Below are 17,050 nucleotides of genomic sequence, written 5' to 3'. Positions count from 1 at the left end.
GAGAATGCCAAGGGGAATGTTATAATTTTGGGAACCTCCAGGAAGGAGGCAGCTTGGTAGACAACAGATGTGAGGGAAGGATGTGTTCTTCCGAGATTTAAAGAAATATTAGTCACCTATAGAGAGGCAGTTGGGCTTGCTGATTGATAGAGATGGCTGGTCCATCCTAGTGAAAGCACTGTGTGGTTACTCCATGACAGCATAGGTGATGATGATGATTCCCAGATGGGCATCCATATCCTTAATTCATACCCTCAATCCTACAGGACTTGACTTCACCCAGCTACAGGCTGTCATGCATCATGCCACCAAATTTAAAGAGAAAAGTACATGTACTTGTATATGTAAATGTGTTCATGGCCTAACAGAGATTGTATATAATTGCTTTTTAAACTTATTCCAGTGACCAAGTGAAAAATGTTCCTGAACAAATTGAAAAGTACAAGAAAAAGAAGTATTACCTTCATGCCACAGAACTTCTTGTCTCCACAGGTAAGTAGTTATAGGATACATTGGCATGGAAGTGATGTATCTACTTGACCTGTCTTTAATTTACAATGTCACTTTCATAATCAAATAACGTTGTTACAGTAACTATCATTTGTTGAAAGTATTTAATTTGGGTTGTTCAACAGTGTCAATATTAGAAGGAAGTTTATCTGGAGTTGAAGCACTGCGACATCTTAGACTTGATTTACAAACTCGAAAGAAGGTAGATATACAAGTTCAGGGATATAGAGGGATGCAAAATATATGATTGTAGTGGAGATCTAACTTGTGGACTCATACCCCAAAAATTGCCCTTTTTAAGATTTGCTTTTACTGAATTCTATGCCATTGCTTAGGTAGAACATGAAATCCTGATAAAAAATCTGAACACTCATGTTTACCTCAAGTCTGAGAAGAGCAGGCAGAAGAGAACTAAACTTGCACAGTATATGTCAGATGATTCTTCATCAAGAGGTAGGGTTATGTATCCTACTGTAAATATTATGGAACTTTTGTAATATAATTTTGCTACTACAATATTATTGATCTCTTTGGCTTTTACGTTTTGTTTTCCCATTTCATACCATGTGATCTTACTCAAGAGAACAATAGTTATTCATTCTTTCAAATGTCGTCTTATGCACGCACTTCTGTATGAATTACTTATGGAAAAACAAAAGGACAATTCCCTGTGAACATCACATGGTCTTAAATAGGAAAACAAAACTTGCAAGCTAAAGAGGTCAATTATTTATTTTCAAAAGGGAAATACTGATAATCATATGCTAAGCTGACTGCCCCCGCCTTATCCTTTATTTGAAATCTCAACATAATTATTTACTGTCTGGTATTTAATGGTAAACTATACAAGGAACAATGGTTGCATAACTAATTCCCTTTTATAATATACAAAGAGCAAACAATAATTATTACAGTAGTTTAGTTTAAAAATGGCAGATGCCACTTCCCCTCTTAAGAGTGGCGCGTCAAGATTTTACTTTGTCTAACACCAGACAATTAACTTTTACTTACAATAGAGAATCTACAGTGAAATGATACATGAAATGGATCTTATATGAACTGCCAATATGAAATCAAGTGAAGCTATGATCCTCGCAGTTGTGAATGCAATTTTTGCGTAGAGAGGCCTGAAAAATTCAGGACTTCAACAAGATCCACAAATGACCAGCTCCCAACGTCAGTGGCTTCATACATGTAGCTCAGTTGGTTAGAGCGTTGCACCAGTATTGCGAGGTAACGGGTTCAAATCCAGTTGAAGTCCTGAATTTTTCAGGCTTCTCTACGCAATTGGAAAAATTGCATTCACAACTGCGAGGATCATAGCGTCACTTAATAGAGAATCTCTCAGGTGCAAAAGGATTAAAAACATGTTGGTCCACTCGTAAACTTTAACCCTTTTTCCTCTTGAGAGTGACACACAGATTTTACTCTGTCCAACACCAATACCAAAATAATAATTTTACTTTACTTGTCAATGGGATGGTTCAGAGGTGAGAGGGTTAACTGTGTTATGATGAATGAATGAAATAAATGTATATGTATTTGAGGTTATTGTTATAGATGAAAGGGAGAAGTGATCTCCGCACTTATCAATAAAATTTAAGCAATTAATAATTATTGTTTCTTATACATGTAGATACCTGAAAAATTCAGGTGGCTTCAACCAAATGACTGGCTTCATATGTAGCTAAGTCGGTAGGGCATTGCACCAGCATCACAGAGGTCATGGGTTTAAATCCCTTTGAAGATACCTGAATGTTTCAGGCATCTATAAGTAATATCTACATTATATATCACAGTTTCAAACTCAAGGCAAAGCCGAGAGTTTGTAAATGTGATACAGATCTGACGTGAATATTATATTTGATTTATTAAACATCAGCATTTAATAAAGTTAGTGTTGTACAAGGTATTTTGGTGATTCAAGCCATTTTAACGGGGAAAATCAAAAGAAATGTTTAATATGTAAATGAAGATTAATCTGTGTCACCAAATCAGATATACAGGTATTGATCAATAAAACATTTCTTTGTTTTCCCATCATGAATTGCTTCAATTGTCCTGATAAGTGCAAGGATCACTTCTCCCTTTGTGTTTTTTTATTTGAAATATAAATTTATTTCATTGCTCATTGTTGTAAAGTGCATTAATTTTGAGCACACCCACAGAAAAAATGTGCTATACACACAACACACAGTAAAAGATAATATCCCCATTACATATTGAGACAATTAATTAAAAGTGCTGTTGTCTTTAATTTCTATGCTTTGCAGAATTGTCTTCCTCTGTAGGATCAGGTGGAATTTTCAAAAAGTCTCACACACGCAGTGCATCGAGTAAGTAATAATAACTTCTAAATTACTACCTATTTCTCGCTGTATTTTATTTACAAGGAAATTGAGAATGCTGGAGGGCATTAAAATTAGAAGCCAATTTTGCTTGGAAGGGATGAGTGGGTTCTCACAAGCTTGAACTTAATTCCTTTTCTCAGTGCTCATGCATTCCATTCTTTTGGACTTGTTTTTGTTTGACATTGCACCAAGGTACATGTAGCACTTGGCACTTTGGGAAAAAAATTATGCATGCCAGTGTTGGGATCCCTCAAATAATCAGCCAACCCAAACAACACAGGATATAGAGCACATCAAGCTTCAGAATGGTTCTTCTCTGTAGGAGGTTACATCATAGAATGCAACCTAGAATTAGCCACTTTATCTTTTCATGGTCAAGTAATTCAACCTAAAGTTATCAACTTTACTGATAAAGCCAAATTTTCTTGTTTTTTCTCTCCCACACATGCAGTGCCACAATTTCCTTAGAAACTAGCCCCTTAATGCATTATAGAATGTCACATTCTTGTTTTGTATTGTTGCTTTAGGGTCACTGATGTTGGAACAAACGTCATCAGTGGATACTAGCTTTTCCACTGAGGTAAAGCATTAAATTTATTTAATTTTAAATGCACCAACTTAATTAATGGGGAGAAATTCTTCCAGGATTTCATTAATTAGGCCCTCCCTCTCATCCCCATTGGTCATGTGACCTTCCTGTTCCCATCTTCCCTCAGTCTTCACTTCGTTCGTCTGGTCAGGTCCCTGCCATTTTCCCCCCGCACCAGGGGGTCTTTGTTTCCCTCCTGCAGCCCTCCGCTGCACCCGCCCAAATAAAGAGTTCCAAACAAGCATTCGCCTGCGTGGCCACTGTCTTAAAACCTTTGTGGACAGGACGGGGGAAAATTACTTTATGTGAAGCTCCCTGCTTGGCATTTATTTTATATGTACATGTAATGCTATTTTATACATTCTTTTTTATTGCTCTTTATTAGATTACAGAAGATCTGAATGTTGACCCTGAGGCAGACAGTGATCACTTCATGATTCTGATCATAGAGTCACTCTCTCTTCTTGGAAAAATTCCTGAAGCTCTTGAGGTACATGTACACTGCCCCTCCAATGTTAAACCCTGGAAAATGGGCCAGCACCACAACTTGTGGAATGCAAAGGAATTTCGTATAGGGACAAAGAAAAAAATGGAGTAAGACGAATACTTGCTTAAATGTGGAGAACAAAATCTGAAAATTGAATATAATTTCGAGGTGTTAATTTCTATCCCCACTTAAAGGCTTATTAATTTTGGTAATCTCCACACCACCTTTTTCCTTTGAGGGTGAAGTTAGGGTTACTTTTACTTATTATAAACATTCATATATTACATTACTTTTCATATAGAAAGAATAGAATGGTATTTAAAAAAATTCAATAGTTTGGCAAAGAAGCCAGGAGTTGTAGTTGAGAGTGTATTGTGCAGCTTATTGAGTGCCCGAGGAATGATACTTTGTCAGGACGTTTTTCATTATTTGCAAAGAGTAAAAACAAATAAACTTGTAAGAGTAAAAACTGTGGTCAAATTGGCAATGACTGTAACCTTGCAAAACATTATAGAGGATCAAACTGTTTTCTTTCATTCCTTGAGTGTATCTTAGGACATAGACAAAAACAAATTTGTTTTGAGAAACATACATGGAGACCTGTGGTTTCAAACATAACTTTTTTCTTCTACTTAGGCTGTCAAGAAAAGAATGAAGATAGAGATGTCATTGATTATCCATAGAGCTACCACTCTTGTGGCCAAAAAGTAATTTCAATAAACAAAATCTACATAAAATAATTTACTTTTAATACTGTAACATTTAATAAGACGTAAGCTGAAGTTTTCTTGCCTCATCAAACACTGAACATTATTGTTCAGGTGTGTCTTAGGGACATATCTGCCATCAGAGTAAGTGAATAGAAGTTTCCAAAAGTGGCTTTTGGGTCCCTATCTATTGTTTTTTAGTATACCGGTAAATGGAAATTGGGACGCACTGGTCATTTACAATCTATGCTGCATTTTGTGTACAACGTTGATCAAGCCTTATGAATTTGGCGGCATAGGTGTTTTCTGCTAATCTTTCTTTACAGTGCGACACAACGCCTTACTGTGGCCACCTAACAAAGTCTTTGACAAATTACCTGCCAATCGTTACATGTATGTGTGAAAATTATTGACAATCACTCCTCCTAGCAACAATCACACGGTTGTAAGTTGAAATGACTTGAACACCGTTGCATGAGTTCTTGAGTTGACGTATTTACACTTAGATGTCAAATGTGAAAGTTTGTTGGGTGGCCACGGTAAGGCGTGTTAAACTGTAAAAGTAATATAGCTGTAATGGATATTAGAAACATGGTTTCAAGAAGTGAATAATTACATGTCTGATACCTTTTTGCCTTTTCTTGTTCATGTAGGGCTGGACAACCTGCAGAAATACTCCTTCAGCAGGTAACAGATGTTAATTCATGTCAGGTCTTATTGGTTTCAAATATGATTACTGGATGTCTTAACTTTGCATGTTGAACCACGACACATCTATCAATTTGGCATTACGCAGTCTATACATTTAAATTGTAAACAAGTGACCAAGAAAATTCATACAGTGCAAGCTACATGTACTGTTAGTAAGGAAATGGAAACCTTGAAAGACCCAAAGACCTTTGACATCCCTTACCACTTTCAAATTGCAATTTTTCAATTTATATATAATTTGTTCATTAAAATGATGTGATAAATGTTTAAATTGATCATCAGCTAAAAAGTGCTAAGTGGTTTTACCAGAGCTTTGAATAGATCCGTAGACTTGAAATATAACAAAAACATTTATTTGCTTCTCTGAGGTTCATGCTTCTTACAAAGAAGCATGAAACTCAGAAGTCCTGTATGTATAAGTTTCATTAATCATGAAACTAAGAAGCATGAAACTCAGAGTAGCAAATACTGTAAATGTGTTTGACATAGTTCAAGTGTATGTGTCTATATTGTTCATTATAATCACGTATATTATTGTTGTAATTGTTTGATGGAATACTTGAAGGGCTCAATGGAAAACCTGCTGTTTAATTTTCTCCCTTTTTTGTTTTATAGAATATTTTGGAGCTAAATCATAAGCAATAAATAAAATAGAGTTTACCTACATGTACAACTGAACAGTTAGAAGACGTCCACCAGAAGTGGGAGAACAACTGACATTCTGAAAAATATAATATTTTTCGTTCATCTGTATTCATATCTGTAGCATTTTTTGTGTAGGACACCTGATGACTGTTCAAGGGAAGATAAGAACTGTGGACAATTATTTTTAAGATTTGGGTGCAATTTTGCAAATATTTTTGTAAGACCCAAAGGTGACCTATGAGCTTTTCCCATCCAATTAGAACCAGACTCACCACCTGATGGAGCTCTTGGATGTGGTTTTTGACTTGTTTAGAGGCGTGGCCCATGCACATGAAACAGTCCTTTCAGCAATTCATAGGGTTATTGTAAGTAGCAGATCTCTGTGAAATGCTCATTTTCTGCAAATAGTAATTCAATTAAAGGTGCGAAGTTTTGTTGAATCTACTGAATAGCTTATAATTATTGAATAATATCAGTGAAAATAACTTGTTTTTTGTAGACTTGATGTTTGAGATTCGTTTCTGAAGTGAGTTAGTACCTGGTCATGTACTTTTCCAAATAAAGCCTATTCTCCTCCCCAGAGCCCTCTGTTTCTTTTGGTCATGTGGTTGGTGAAACAAAAGGCTCTGGTCGCACCTTATTCAAATTTTTTCTTTGGCTGATTAAAATTGTATGCGCAGAACAAATAATTAATAAAATTACAAGTACTACGCATTACATTTTACTTTCGGCCCATATGGCAGCAACAAATGAGATGCAGCAAGCCCTTGTTGGCGCACTTTTCAAAAGATTAAAATAAAAACTTCTGAAATAATTATGGTGACTACGCCAAAAAATGTGTACGAGTTTCCACGAAATCAATAGAGAACTTAAGCAATGACGATGGCGACGACAACGAGAATGTCATCTCAAAATATAAATTTGCATCATTGTAATTACTTCTTTACTATTTCAACCTTTTAATAGGACAAGGGTTTGGTAGTTCCTGAAGAATTACACTGGTTGGAACGGTGCTTAATTTAGGGGAGAAAATGAAAATTTATCCTCAAATGGTGATGTCCTTGATAAAACCTCAAAATTTGGCTATTTTACATTGTTGTTTTTGAGATGAAGAAATGGACATGCATGTGCAGCGCATGCAAAGCTGTTTTTTTTTTGTCCACAAAATATGCAAATGTTTAATGTTCTCATTGCCGTCGCAGTTGTTGTTGCTTAAGTTCCCTATTGCATCACCTACAATGAGATCATTCTCGATCGTAACTTTCCTGGCTGTTTTTTTGTTTGGTAATCAAAACCTTTTAAATGCTTCTTTGAAATGATTCACTGAGGAAGCATCCATTATACCAATATCTTCTGTCCCCTCACTCATGGTTATTGAAACTTGAAAGAAGTGTGCATGCCCTGCCAGATGTCTGAGATTTGTAGACATCTGGTATTGGCTGTGACCAGAGCCTTTTGTTTGGCCAACCACATGACCAAAAGAAATGGAGGGCTATGGGGACGACAATGACTAAAGCCTTTGCCCCCATCCAAAAAGAACTTGCCTGATGCTCTTTGTTTCTAAACAAATAAATCCAGCCTTTCCTTCTCTTTTTTGTCTGACTCAAACACTAAAATTCCCTGTACTAGTGGTGTTTAAAGATAATAATACAGTTTGTGGAAGAATTCCATATCTCAATGGCTGGTAACTTTATGTTACCTTATCAGCTTACAGATTTTGTAAATAGCCAATTTTCATTTAAACGGTGTTTCTAATACCAGAAATTAGTTCGCATAACATAGTTGCTTGTAAACTTGGTGGCCTTTATTAGTTAATAGATATTTGTTAATAATCAGTCCTCATGTAATCTGTATCTTTAATTTGTTAGACAAAGTGTTGTGTAAATTTATTGTGTTTTAATAGGTGTGTTATTGTATTTTTCTGCCTTGCTTAGCTTTTTCTAACTATTTGTGGGGTAAGCCATCCACTAAGTATCACATAAATTAGCTAAAGAAAATTGTTGTTGTGGGCTTAAAAATTAAAGACTTTAAAATTAGCAAGAAAATCCTAGCTGAAAATAATAATCTATGGGTTAGATTTAACTATGAGGAAACAATAAGGTGTGTTCAGAAACAATCTGCAGCATGGAGTTGATAAGACGAAGAAATCTGATGCATACATGTATGCATTGATGAGATGAAAGACTCTGATCATTTTTTGTCTTTATTTACTATCTTGAAGAAGTCTTCAGATTTCCCTACTGATTTGGAAGATGCAGATCTTTACACAATTGACGTTGTTTGGTCTGAGATCCAGTTTGCTGTAAGTCAGAAGTATTGCATTGAATATTGTAACATTGTTACTTGAAGCACCCACATCACCATTTTCCACTAGTCTAGTTAAATTTACTCATAAATGAACATCCAGTCTCCTTAGACTTCTCAAAAGGCCACTAAACCTAGAGCCACAAGGCCATATGCAAGGTGGAACCGAGTATTTGGCTCACTTGGTTGAACATCAGACTACCATGTGAGAGGTCAGATAAGGACTGTAAACTGTAGACCCTGTCTCATGAACCCTGGCCAGTTACTCTGCTTGATTTTAATCCACTTTCTATTTTCCTACAAAAGAAGTGGAAGTCATATCTGATGGTGTTGTGGTTTGGCCTTGTTCGGGATGGGGGAATCTCATGTTTCTCTGATTGTTTGTAAGCTGCAAAACAAGCAGGATGGCAAAAACCAACATTTGGCTTGATTTGTATTAGTTGTTAAGTTCAGTTTGCAGCGTCCCTGATTATTGCTCTAGTGCTAGAACGACTAGTATAGACACTTAAATAAAGTTCCTTTCCTTTTATAGTTAAAGTTCTCTAAGCAGCGCATCCTTGCAAGCAAAGCCTGAAAAATACCCTGAGGCTCGCATTACCTAGCAAAACAGACAATCACTACTAGTACACTGATAAACTGAAAATGAATGGTTTGGAAGGAAAATGGCTGGAAATAAGCCCTTTAACCCGTGAAGAGAAAGAGGCATTTTGAACATACAACAAAAAGGCTTACTTTTCCAGGCACCAGACACTTCTTACAGTCATTTGCTCCTTATTGTGTATTACATTGCATCACCTAATGGAATGGATTTTCTTTTCAGATTCAAGTCCTGCTAGGTGATTACTTGGATGTCCAAAACACTGCAACTCAGCAAGGACCAGTGACCTTTAATGATTCATCAAGGTAAACTATTTTTTTCCTTCTAATTATTATACTGTACTAATGTTGGCTCATGAAACATACATGTACAAACTGCCTTTTGCATGAGGATTGGAACTAGAGAGAGCATAGAACAACCTTCAGAGCAGGATAAAGAGAGGATTCAACCAATTCATTGACAGATCATGAGATGTTGCATCATAGCCTATCTGGGAGAGCACAACGCATGTGGTACTTTAGTCACGAGCTCAAATCCCATTTTTGAGACTTCTCTAATGAATAAGTTATAGTAGGTATAATAATTGCCTATGTGAAAACAAGGGTTATTCTTTCCTTTTTCTTCAGTAATGCACACTACATTTTCATCTATTTCATTCTAGATTAATATACATGTAATAGTGCTTAACTATTTTTTTTCAAATCCTTGATTAAACAATGTATTTAATGAAACACTTTGTTGACTTTAAAAGTGCCCAGACTTACACTTATGTGTTTGCCTTTTAGTGATGTAGCAGCATTCTTTTCCCTCCGGAGGAGAGGTCCTATAAAATCTGATGAAAGGGTAAGATTCCTGTTTGTTAAAAAGGATGCTTTTGTAGCACTCAGAGGGACAGGCAAGAGGAAGGCTAAAGCTTCTGCCCCTCTCAAGAGCAATTTATTACTTATATCCATGTATGACCTTTACTTTGTGTCTTGATCTTGGGCAGAGCAGGAGTGGAGGGGCCTTACCTTAGTAACTATTGAAATGGTGTAGTTGCTTCTTTCTTTCCCAAAGAAATCCCTAAATTGACGTGTAAAATTACCTGACATTAGCTGAAGTAAGGTCTATAATTGGTACTCTTTAAATTTAAAGGATCAACCCTGGCCACCATGCAGTCTGATACAATAATTATGTAATTTTGCTAAATTCACATGCTAAAATACAGAAATACAGCTAGTGTATTTTACAATCCCTTAAAATGTTCCTCTTTCAAAGATCAGGTGTTTAATGCCTAGTTGCTCAACGACAAAAATTGTTTAAACATAGCTAACCTACCCTCCATCTGTCTAGCCTTGTCTCAAAGTGCTTTTTGGAAAATTTTGCAAACTTTTCCACGAGATAGTAATTTAAGCCATTTCTGATTTTAAATTTAACTTCTTATTCAAAGCAGGTATAAATGGACTCTTTTATTTGAAATTGATTTTCATTTTATTTCTAAAGGATAGCTAAAAAATGGATCAGGTTTTGCTCTAGAACTCACTTTAAATAAGAGCATATAAAAATGAACTTGGATGAAATAAATGTGTATCCTTTGAATTGCAAGTTACTGACAAAGGAGAGAAGTGATCCTCGCTCTTATCCTGAAAATTGTCTCTTATAGACACCTGGAAAAATTCAGGTGGCTTCAACAGGATTTGAATCCATGACCTTTGCAATGCTGGTGCAATTCTGTACCAACTGATGGGCTTCATAACTCAGTTGGTAGAGCATTGCAGAGGTCTGAATTCTCAGGTATCTATAAAAGACGTCCTGATAAGTACAAGGATCGCTTCTCCGTTTGTGTTATGTTGATTTGAAAATATTTAATATTTAATTGCTAAAAGTGAACACATTGACACATTTTCTTTCAGACAGCATTATATCGCTTTGAAGGTTCTTCATCAGCAATCAGTATGAACACATATATTAGAGAAAGACGTCAGGAGTGCATTGCTGGAACAGCAGTATGTAGTCTTATGTTCTTGCAACTTTAATATACCAAATTCAATGTTGCAGTGGTGACAGTATGTTGAAGCATGAAATTCATCTACAGCACTGTGCAAAAGTAAGTTGACAGTCTCTTTCAAGTTTCGATTCTCGACTCGATCCTTGATCCTCGATTCTTGCGAGGATCGAGGATCGAGGATCGAGGAACGACAATCAAGAATCGAGTCGAGAATCGAGTCGCAGGAATCGCTTGACTGATTCCTCGATAGATTAAGAGCACAAACACAACTGGGAATATGAATGAAAGAAAAGCCTGCCAAAATTTTCTCGGAGAATTTTATTTGGGAATAATCCAAAAACCCGAGCGAGTTTAGTCTTCTTTCGAATCCCGTTGCTGAAATGGAGAAAAGATCACAACGAACGACACTATTCGGATTGCGGAGGAGACACATGTACATGTAATTATTCTTCGGCCGTATGATCGAAGCATACTCAACAATCAGACGGATTGTTAACAAACAGTCTTCGACACCATCTGACCGGAGCGGTATTTGAAGTTTACTTTGTAGGCTTCTAATCGAGAGCGCGATCTACCCGACAATTTAGCTATATTGAGTGCCTTTGTTGCGAAATTTTATTCTTATCTATAGAGTAGAATAATTGCAAATTTTGCATTTGTCAAAGTACCGCATGTATGTTAATTTCAGATTAACGAACAAAGTTTCGTTGAACCTAACTATTCTGTAATGACTCGCTCGAGTTGTCCGAAATTTTAACAAATTATTGAAATGAAAGTTCGATCAAATGAGCGCGGCCTTGTTTGTGTATTCCCTTACAAGAATAAACAGTTCTTTAGTTACCAAATTGTCCTAGATTACTTTAGGATTTTCAAATTTCTGATTACTATCAAACAACCAAAACGGTGAACTTTTGTTTGTTGCAGGAGAAACATCTGCGATTTCATACTGTATCTGGCTTAAAAACCTTATAAAATTATTTTGTATTAATGCAAACACACAGCTTAACCTTACCGTATTTAGTAAAAAATATCATTATTTATTACATGTATTTGTGAGTTGGTCATGACTTTTATAGACTTAGGTAAACTTCTCAGAATGTTTGCATTGAGAGGCTGTTTTTGAGAAAAAGGTTGGAAATATGTGTAAATTTTACACAAATGTCACTTTTAAGGAATATTTAGTGTAGCTGAATAGGCAGTTGAAGCTAGCTACTTTGTACAACCATGGAACTGGTGCAATTTGATTTGATGGCATTACCTCTGTTAATTGATGCTTTTTATCATACATGTACATGTTCCAGTGATGTAAGCCCTATCCAGGCCCATAGCTGGTGTATTTCAAGGGGGATTCGTATCCATTTGTCTGACGAAAAACGTTTAGCTTAGGGTGGGGGTAGGGAAGAAAAAGCGCTTTTTAAAATCAAACGTCAGTCTGGATCGCTCTAGTATTGTAAGTCCCTTAATTCCCTACTAAAAAAAGGGTAGTGCATTATTGGTATAACACTAACAGTCCGTATCACAACAAGGGACCACAGTAACATTAAGTGTCACAGCAAATTTGATAGCTCTACCATTCGCGGATGCATGGTGGCAAATAGCTCCACCACTTCTTCAAGGTCTATTTGCATGTCGTAATAGATATGCATAAGTGCAAGTGACGCTAATCTGTTCTCGCCATTGTGCATCGTATATAGGTGTTTAACCTTCCTGGGCTTTCTAGTTTGTTATATAGTTAGACAGCAGTCACAAAGCGTCCTATGCGGCAGCGTTTTGACCATGATGGCTCCCAAAACCAAAAACATAACAGTCAAAACAGCAAATACTTTATTTTGAATAGGCTAGCACAAGCTCAATCCTGACAATCCAAGAGTCGGTGCTTGGTTATGTCGGCAACAGCAAAAAAAAAAAAAATCTTGGGCCTCAAGGGGGGTCGAACCCCTCACAACCCCCCCCCCTCCTATGGGCCTGCTATCCATAGCAAGAAGGCAACATTTTGGTTAAAGACACGAAAACCAGAGTACATACAATGTATCAGAGCAGAGAATCTGGGAAACCAAAAACCTCACCCAACATAGCACTAAGTTTGGGACATATTAGTCAAAAGCCAGTACTTTTTTCACTGTGCTTACCCTTCTGAAGAATATTATGTTGGTAATTGATTTCCTTTCAGAATGAGGATGATGATGATACATATGGTGAACCACTTCACACCATTAAGCCACAGTTGCTGTGTAAACCAAACCCAAGGAACATAACAGGTGCTCACAAACCTGTATTAATTTCAGGTTTTCTGTGTGCAAGCTCGTAGTTTTCATGGTTATAAAGTACATGTGATCTACTTTTAAGTGACCTTTACCCTAGAGAAGAGACTTTTTTGGGCTAATGAAACAAGGCGTAGAAATGACCAGCACAAATTAAGATTACCGGCACCATCTAGCTGGAGAATTTCATTGTGTAACTTTTAAAAGTCTTCTGTTTTCCTCTTCAAAAGAGGAACCATTTTTAAAAAATCCATTCAAAATATATTGATCATTAATAAAATGGCATTATGGGTCAAGAGAATGTGTTGTGTATCATGTTAACTAAAGCAGTGAAAATGCAGGATAAAGGTTTTAAAGGTACATAAAGTTACTTTTTTGTAGATGTTTGTTTGATAGGTCTAGTTCATTCTTCTCTAGTCCATTAATTAGAATACAATACTGAATGACCACATCATTAATTCTGAATGAGGTGTGTGAGAGTTACCTGAATCTCACCTGAAGGTGTATAGACGAATGATATCTGGCTTCTATTATAAGAACAATATCAGACTAAAATTATTTTTGTGTTAACAGTCAGGTGAGTTTAAGCGGTGGCTTAGGGTTACTCAATTACATATACATGGTTCAGTTGTTAATTAGAAAGAGAGACATAGTTGAATTCCTACTTTGTTGTCTTGCAGTTGTATTCATTCCTCTCATGTCCTTTGTGAGAGAAATTGAAGCAGCCATCAAAGTCCAAGGAGAGTAAGTGTGTTGATGGTTTTCCTCATAGATTGGTGGATTTTTAACAGCAAATGACACCATCTGCTTCAAGGGACGTTCATTTTTTGGCATGAGTAAATTATAATGGTCCTTGCAGAAGTTAGGCAGCATTTATTGCTTGAAATTCAACTGTCAACTGTCACGGTAATTTTGTTTAATTTTGTTAGTCATGAGCTCTAAACATCAAATTGGTAGAGAAAGAGTCTTTCATTTGCAAAATCACGGCCACATAACAACTGAGAATGATTTTCCAGCTGTGTAAATGACATTTTGGTATAGACTGATATAAATTTGAAAAAAAGTGGGCCGACGTTTTTCGAATTTACCCAAATTCAATCCATTTCAATCCTCTCCAGTTTTGTCCATCCATGTGCCTTCTTGGCTTCCCTGTGTTTTGTTAGAGTTCTTCTATAGTTTTGAACAGTTATTTTGATATTTTAGTTAATTCTATGACCATTCGATCAGTGCTGAAATCGCCTAAAATTGTGTGACCTAGCCCCTTTAAGCACATACCTTATTAATTTCTAGAGACAATAGATTTTGGTGTTCCTTTACCCGGACAGCATTGTTTTGCTTTTTTTTTTCGTTCTCAACTCATTATTTTCCTTTGACAAAACCCTCAAAAATGCCAAATAAAATTTTTAATGTGTTTTCTATTTTTGCCGTGCTCAATATTTTAGGGGGTGGATCGGTGAAGCATTACAGCTAAACTTGTGCCTCTGTTACTTCCTCTTCAGAATGAGATGCACCTTGTATGGATTCATAACGGATTATGTGAAGGATATTTTTGTTGAAGAAATCTTCTTTGATATCCGTGAAAAACTAAGGGAGGTGACTCAAGGTATGACGCAAACCTTACTAGTCACAGATGCTTAGTTCAGGGAGTGCTGGATAGCCGTACCATATATCAGTAGGTGGAGCATTGGACTACTGTGTGGAAGTTTCATAGGCTCAACCCTGCAGAACCAGGGAGTTAAAATAACTGACAAGAAAGTGATGCCTTTGTAATCACTTCCACAAATGGTTCTAAAGACTTTCAAGTCTTTTCAGATATCGACTATAAACTGAAGGCCCCATCTCACAACCTTGCTCATAATATTATTATGAAGTTTTGTGGGACATCAAAGAAACCACACTGGCACTATAAATTTGCAAGTGATAGGGCGTGGAGTGTTAGTGAGGCCACGTAATCAAAACAGCCATATCTCATGCGTAATTTGCCAAGTGCTGGATAGATGGATAGAGATACAATGTTTAACTTATTTTCTCTTTTCGATTTTTCAAGATCGAGAGACCTTCAGACGAACTACTGATTCTGGCATTCTGAAATTCTTGGGGGCAAACAGACCCCTACTGCAGGTATATTGTGCGCAAAGTTTTGTTTAACTCCAAATTAGCGAGTTTGGGTTATCACACCATTTCTAGTGTGAGATTTTTTAACTGAAGTAAGTGTAATGTTTGTTGATACTGAGATAATGCCTGTAGAATTTATAGTGTCTGGAAAAAGCGCTAATTTATTCAAAATTCGCTTCATAAAATCATTTAGGCAGCTAATTATTACATTACTTACATAAATACGTACTCGATTGATCACTCCCCGTGGGGGCTTTTCAGGGTCAATGAACACAATCACGACAGAACATAACATTCAATAACATCTGTTAAGAATCCCAACTGGCCGGAAGCAAGCTAATTAGCTATTTACAAGTGCAGCTGAAAAGTTTAACCAGGGACTACCAGGAACAAATTCAACGAGTGGTCAGAACGTGTCTTGAACCCGGGATCCAGATCTCAAGGCATGCGCCCCAACAACCACTGGCCGCCCTGAAGAGCTTAGAAATATAATTATGTACACGTAGGTTGTCATACTTATTATGGAGGTCGGAAGCAATGGATGTAAATCCTAACGTACGACAATTATCATTGTTTTCGCTGAGAGCGGTAAGAGGGCACTTTTGATTGGCTCTCAGGGAGTCCTTTTATTTGTCAACCAATCAGAATGCGTTGTCTATTCCCTCTTTTAGAGCACAGCAACAGTTGCACAGCTCTTACAAGATCTCAAGAATCTGATGCACAGCATACCCAACTACTCTCCTCAATTCCTTGAAATGGTGTGCAGCATGCTGACTATTTTCAAGATGAGTTGCTATGATGCATACAAGAGTAAGCGAATCTTCAACAATACACTTCTGCCTCATCTCTCTCGTTCTCTCTCTGTTTCTCTGTGCGTGTCTTTGCTGCAGGTTAAAGCTAAGAGGTTTAGGTAAAAGTTATTTGAACCCAGTTCAATTTGGAGGTTACTTTGTCTAGTGTTGAGGCCGTCAATAGAGGCTTCCTTTGCTACTGCTTAAGTTTCTCAGCTAACTGCGATGATCTTTCCAACTTTCATTCCAAAGTTCGTGTTTGATAGAGCAGTTTTCAAATGACTTTCGTAATTACGCGATTGCAATTGCTTCGCTTAGTGACTGGTTTAAAAATCTCGCGCCAGTTTATTAACCAATGAAATGGAAAACGAAAACCAATCGCGCCTTGCACGCGCGATTTTTCCCGCGCTGTGAACAAGTAAAATGGACTAAACCATTCCCGAGTTGCTGTTTGTCTCAAGTTGAAAGTGACTCTTGGTGCTAAACCATTCAAATGATAATGAGTTTGATTTGCATAAAAATACACCTCATTTTCATTTGAATGATTGTGCACCAGGACTCGCTTTGAAACTGAGGCCATCAGCAACTCGGAAATGGGCTATTGCTACGAATTTGGAGTGGTTCATTGCGCTGTTTGCACATGCTGTGATTGGTCGAGGTAATTACTTTGGTATCTGTTTTACGACACTCAATTGAAAATCACTCTATAAATACATGTAGTTACGTGCATTTCCGGACATAAGTATCCGTACGATAGACCGTTAGTCTACCTTATAAATGAGCTAAGCATTCGAAGGGTTTTGACCTTTGTTTCAGCATTACTGCAGTACAGTGGAGAAGCTGACAAATCTACGCGTGTTTTCAGTGCTAATTGGACAAAAGATGAGGACATTAGCCGCTGTTTAAGGTAATGTTGGTATAAAGGAAAGGTTCGTTTTGCGTTTGGCATGCGTGTGTAATCAGTCTAAAATCGTCATTATTTCCTTCTTTTTTT

The 17,050-nt window shown here is 36.8% G+C and overlaps 1 protein-coding gene across 2 annotated transcripts in view; it reads left to right on the top strand.

Moving 5' to 3' along the window:
• Positions 1-17,050, top strand: part of LOC138006262 (exocyst complex component 4-like) — a 31,609-nt gene that overhangs the window by 6,140 nt on the left and 8,419 nt on the right. For both annotated transcript variants that reach the window (XM_068852488.1, XM_068852487.1), the window contains exons 6-24: positions 404-492; positions 636-712; positions 846-963; positions 2,784-2,846; positions 3,389-3,441; positions 3,836-3,940; positions 4,574-4,644; positions 5,298-5,331; positions 6,261-6,365; positions 8,222-8,302; positions 9,125-9,207; positions 9,688-9,745; positions 10,795-10,887; positions 13,060-13,147; positions 13,831-13,894; positions 14,650-14,753; positions 15,198-15,271; positions 15,937-16,075; positions 16,873-16,963. In XM_068852488.1, coding sequence (XP_068708589.1) covers positions 404-492; positions 636-712; positions 846-963; positions 2,784-2,846; positions 3,389-3,441; positions 3,836-3,940; positions 4,574-4,644; positions 5,298-5,331; positions 6,261-6,365; positions 8,222-8,302; positions 9,125-9,207; positions 9,688-9,745; positions 10,795-10,887; positions 13,060-13,147; positions 13,831-13,894; positions 14,650-14,753; positions 15,198-15,271; positions 15,937-16,075; positions 16,873-16,963 — 1,590 coding nt within the window. The remainder of the gene's footprint in view (positions 1-403; positions 493-635; positions 713-845; positions 964-2,783; positions 2,847-3,388; positions 3,442-3,835; positions 3,941-4,573; positions 4,645-5,297; positions 5,332-6,260; positions 6,366-8,221; positions 8,303-9,124; positions 9,208-9,687; positions 9,746-10,794; positions 10,888-13,059; positions 13,148-13,830; positions 13,895-14,649; positions 14,754-15,197; positions 15,272-15,936; positions 16,076-16,872; positions 16,964-17,050) is intronic.

This window comes from Montipora foliosa, chromosome 6 (assembly GCF_036669935.1).
Source record: "Montipora foliosa isolate CH-2021 chromosome 6, ASM3666993v2, whole genome shotgun sequence".
Classification (NCBI taxonomy): Eukaryota; Metazoa; Cnidaria; class Anthozoa; order Scleractinia; family Acroporidae; genus Montipora; species Montipora foliosa.
Note: the sequence above shows the minus strand (reverse complement) of the source record. Positions and strands in the feature narration are given on the sequence as shown.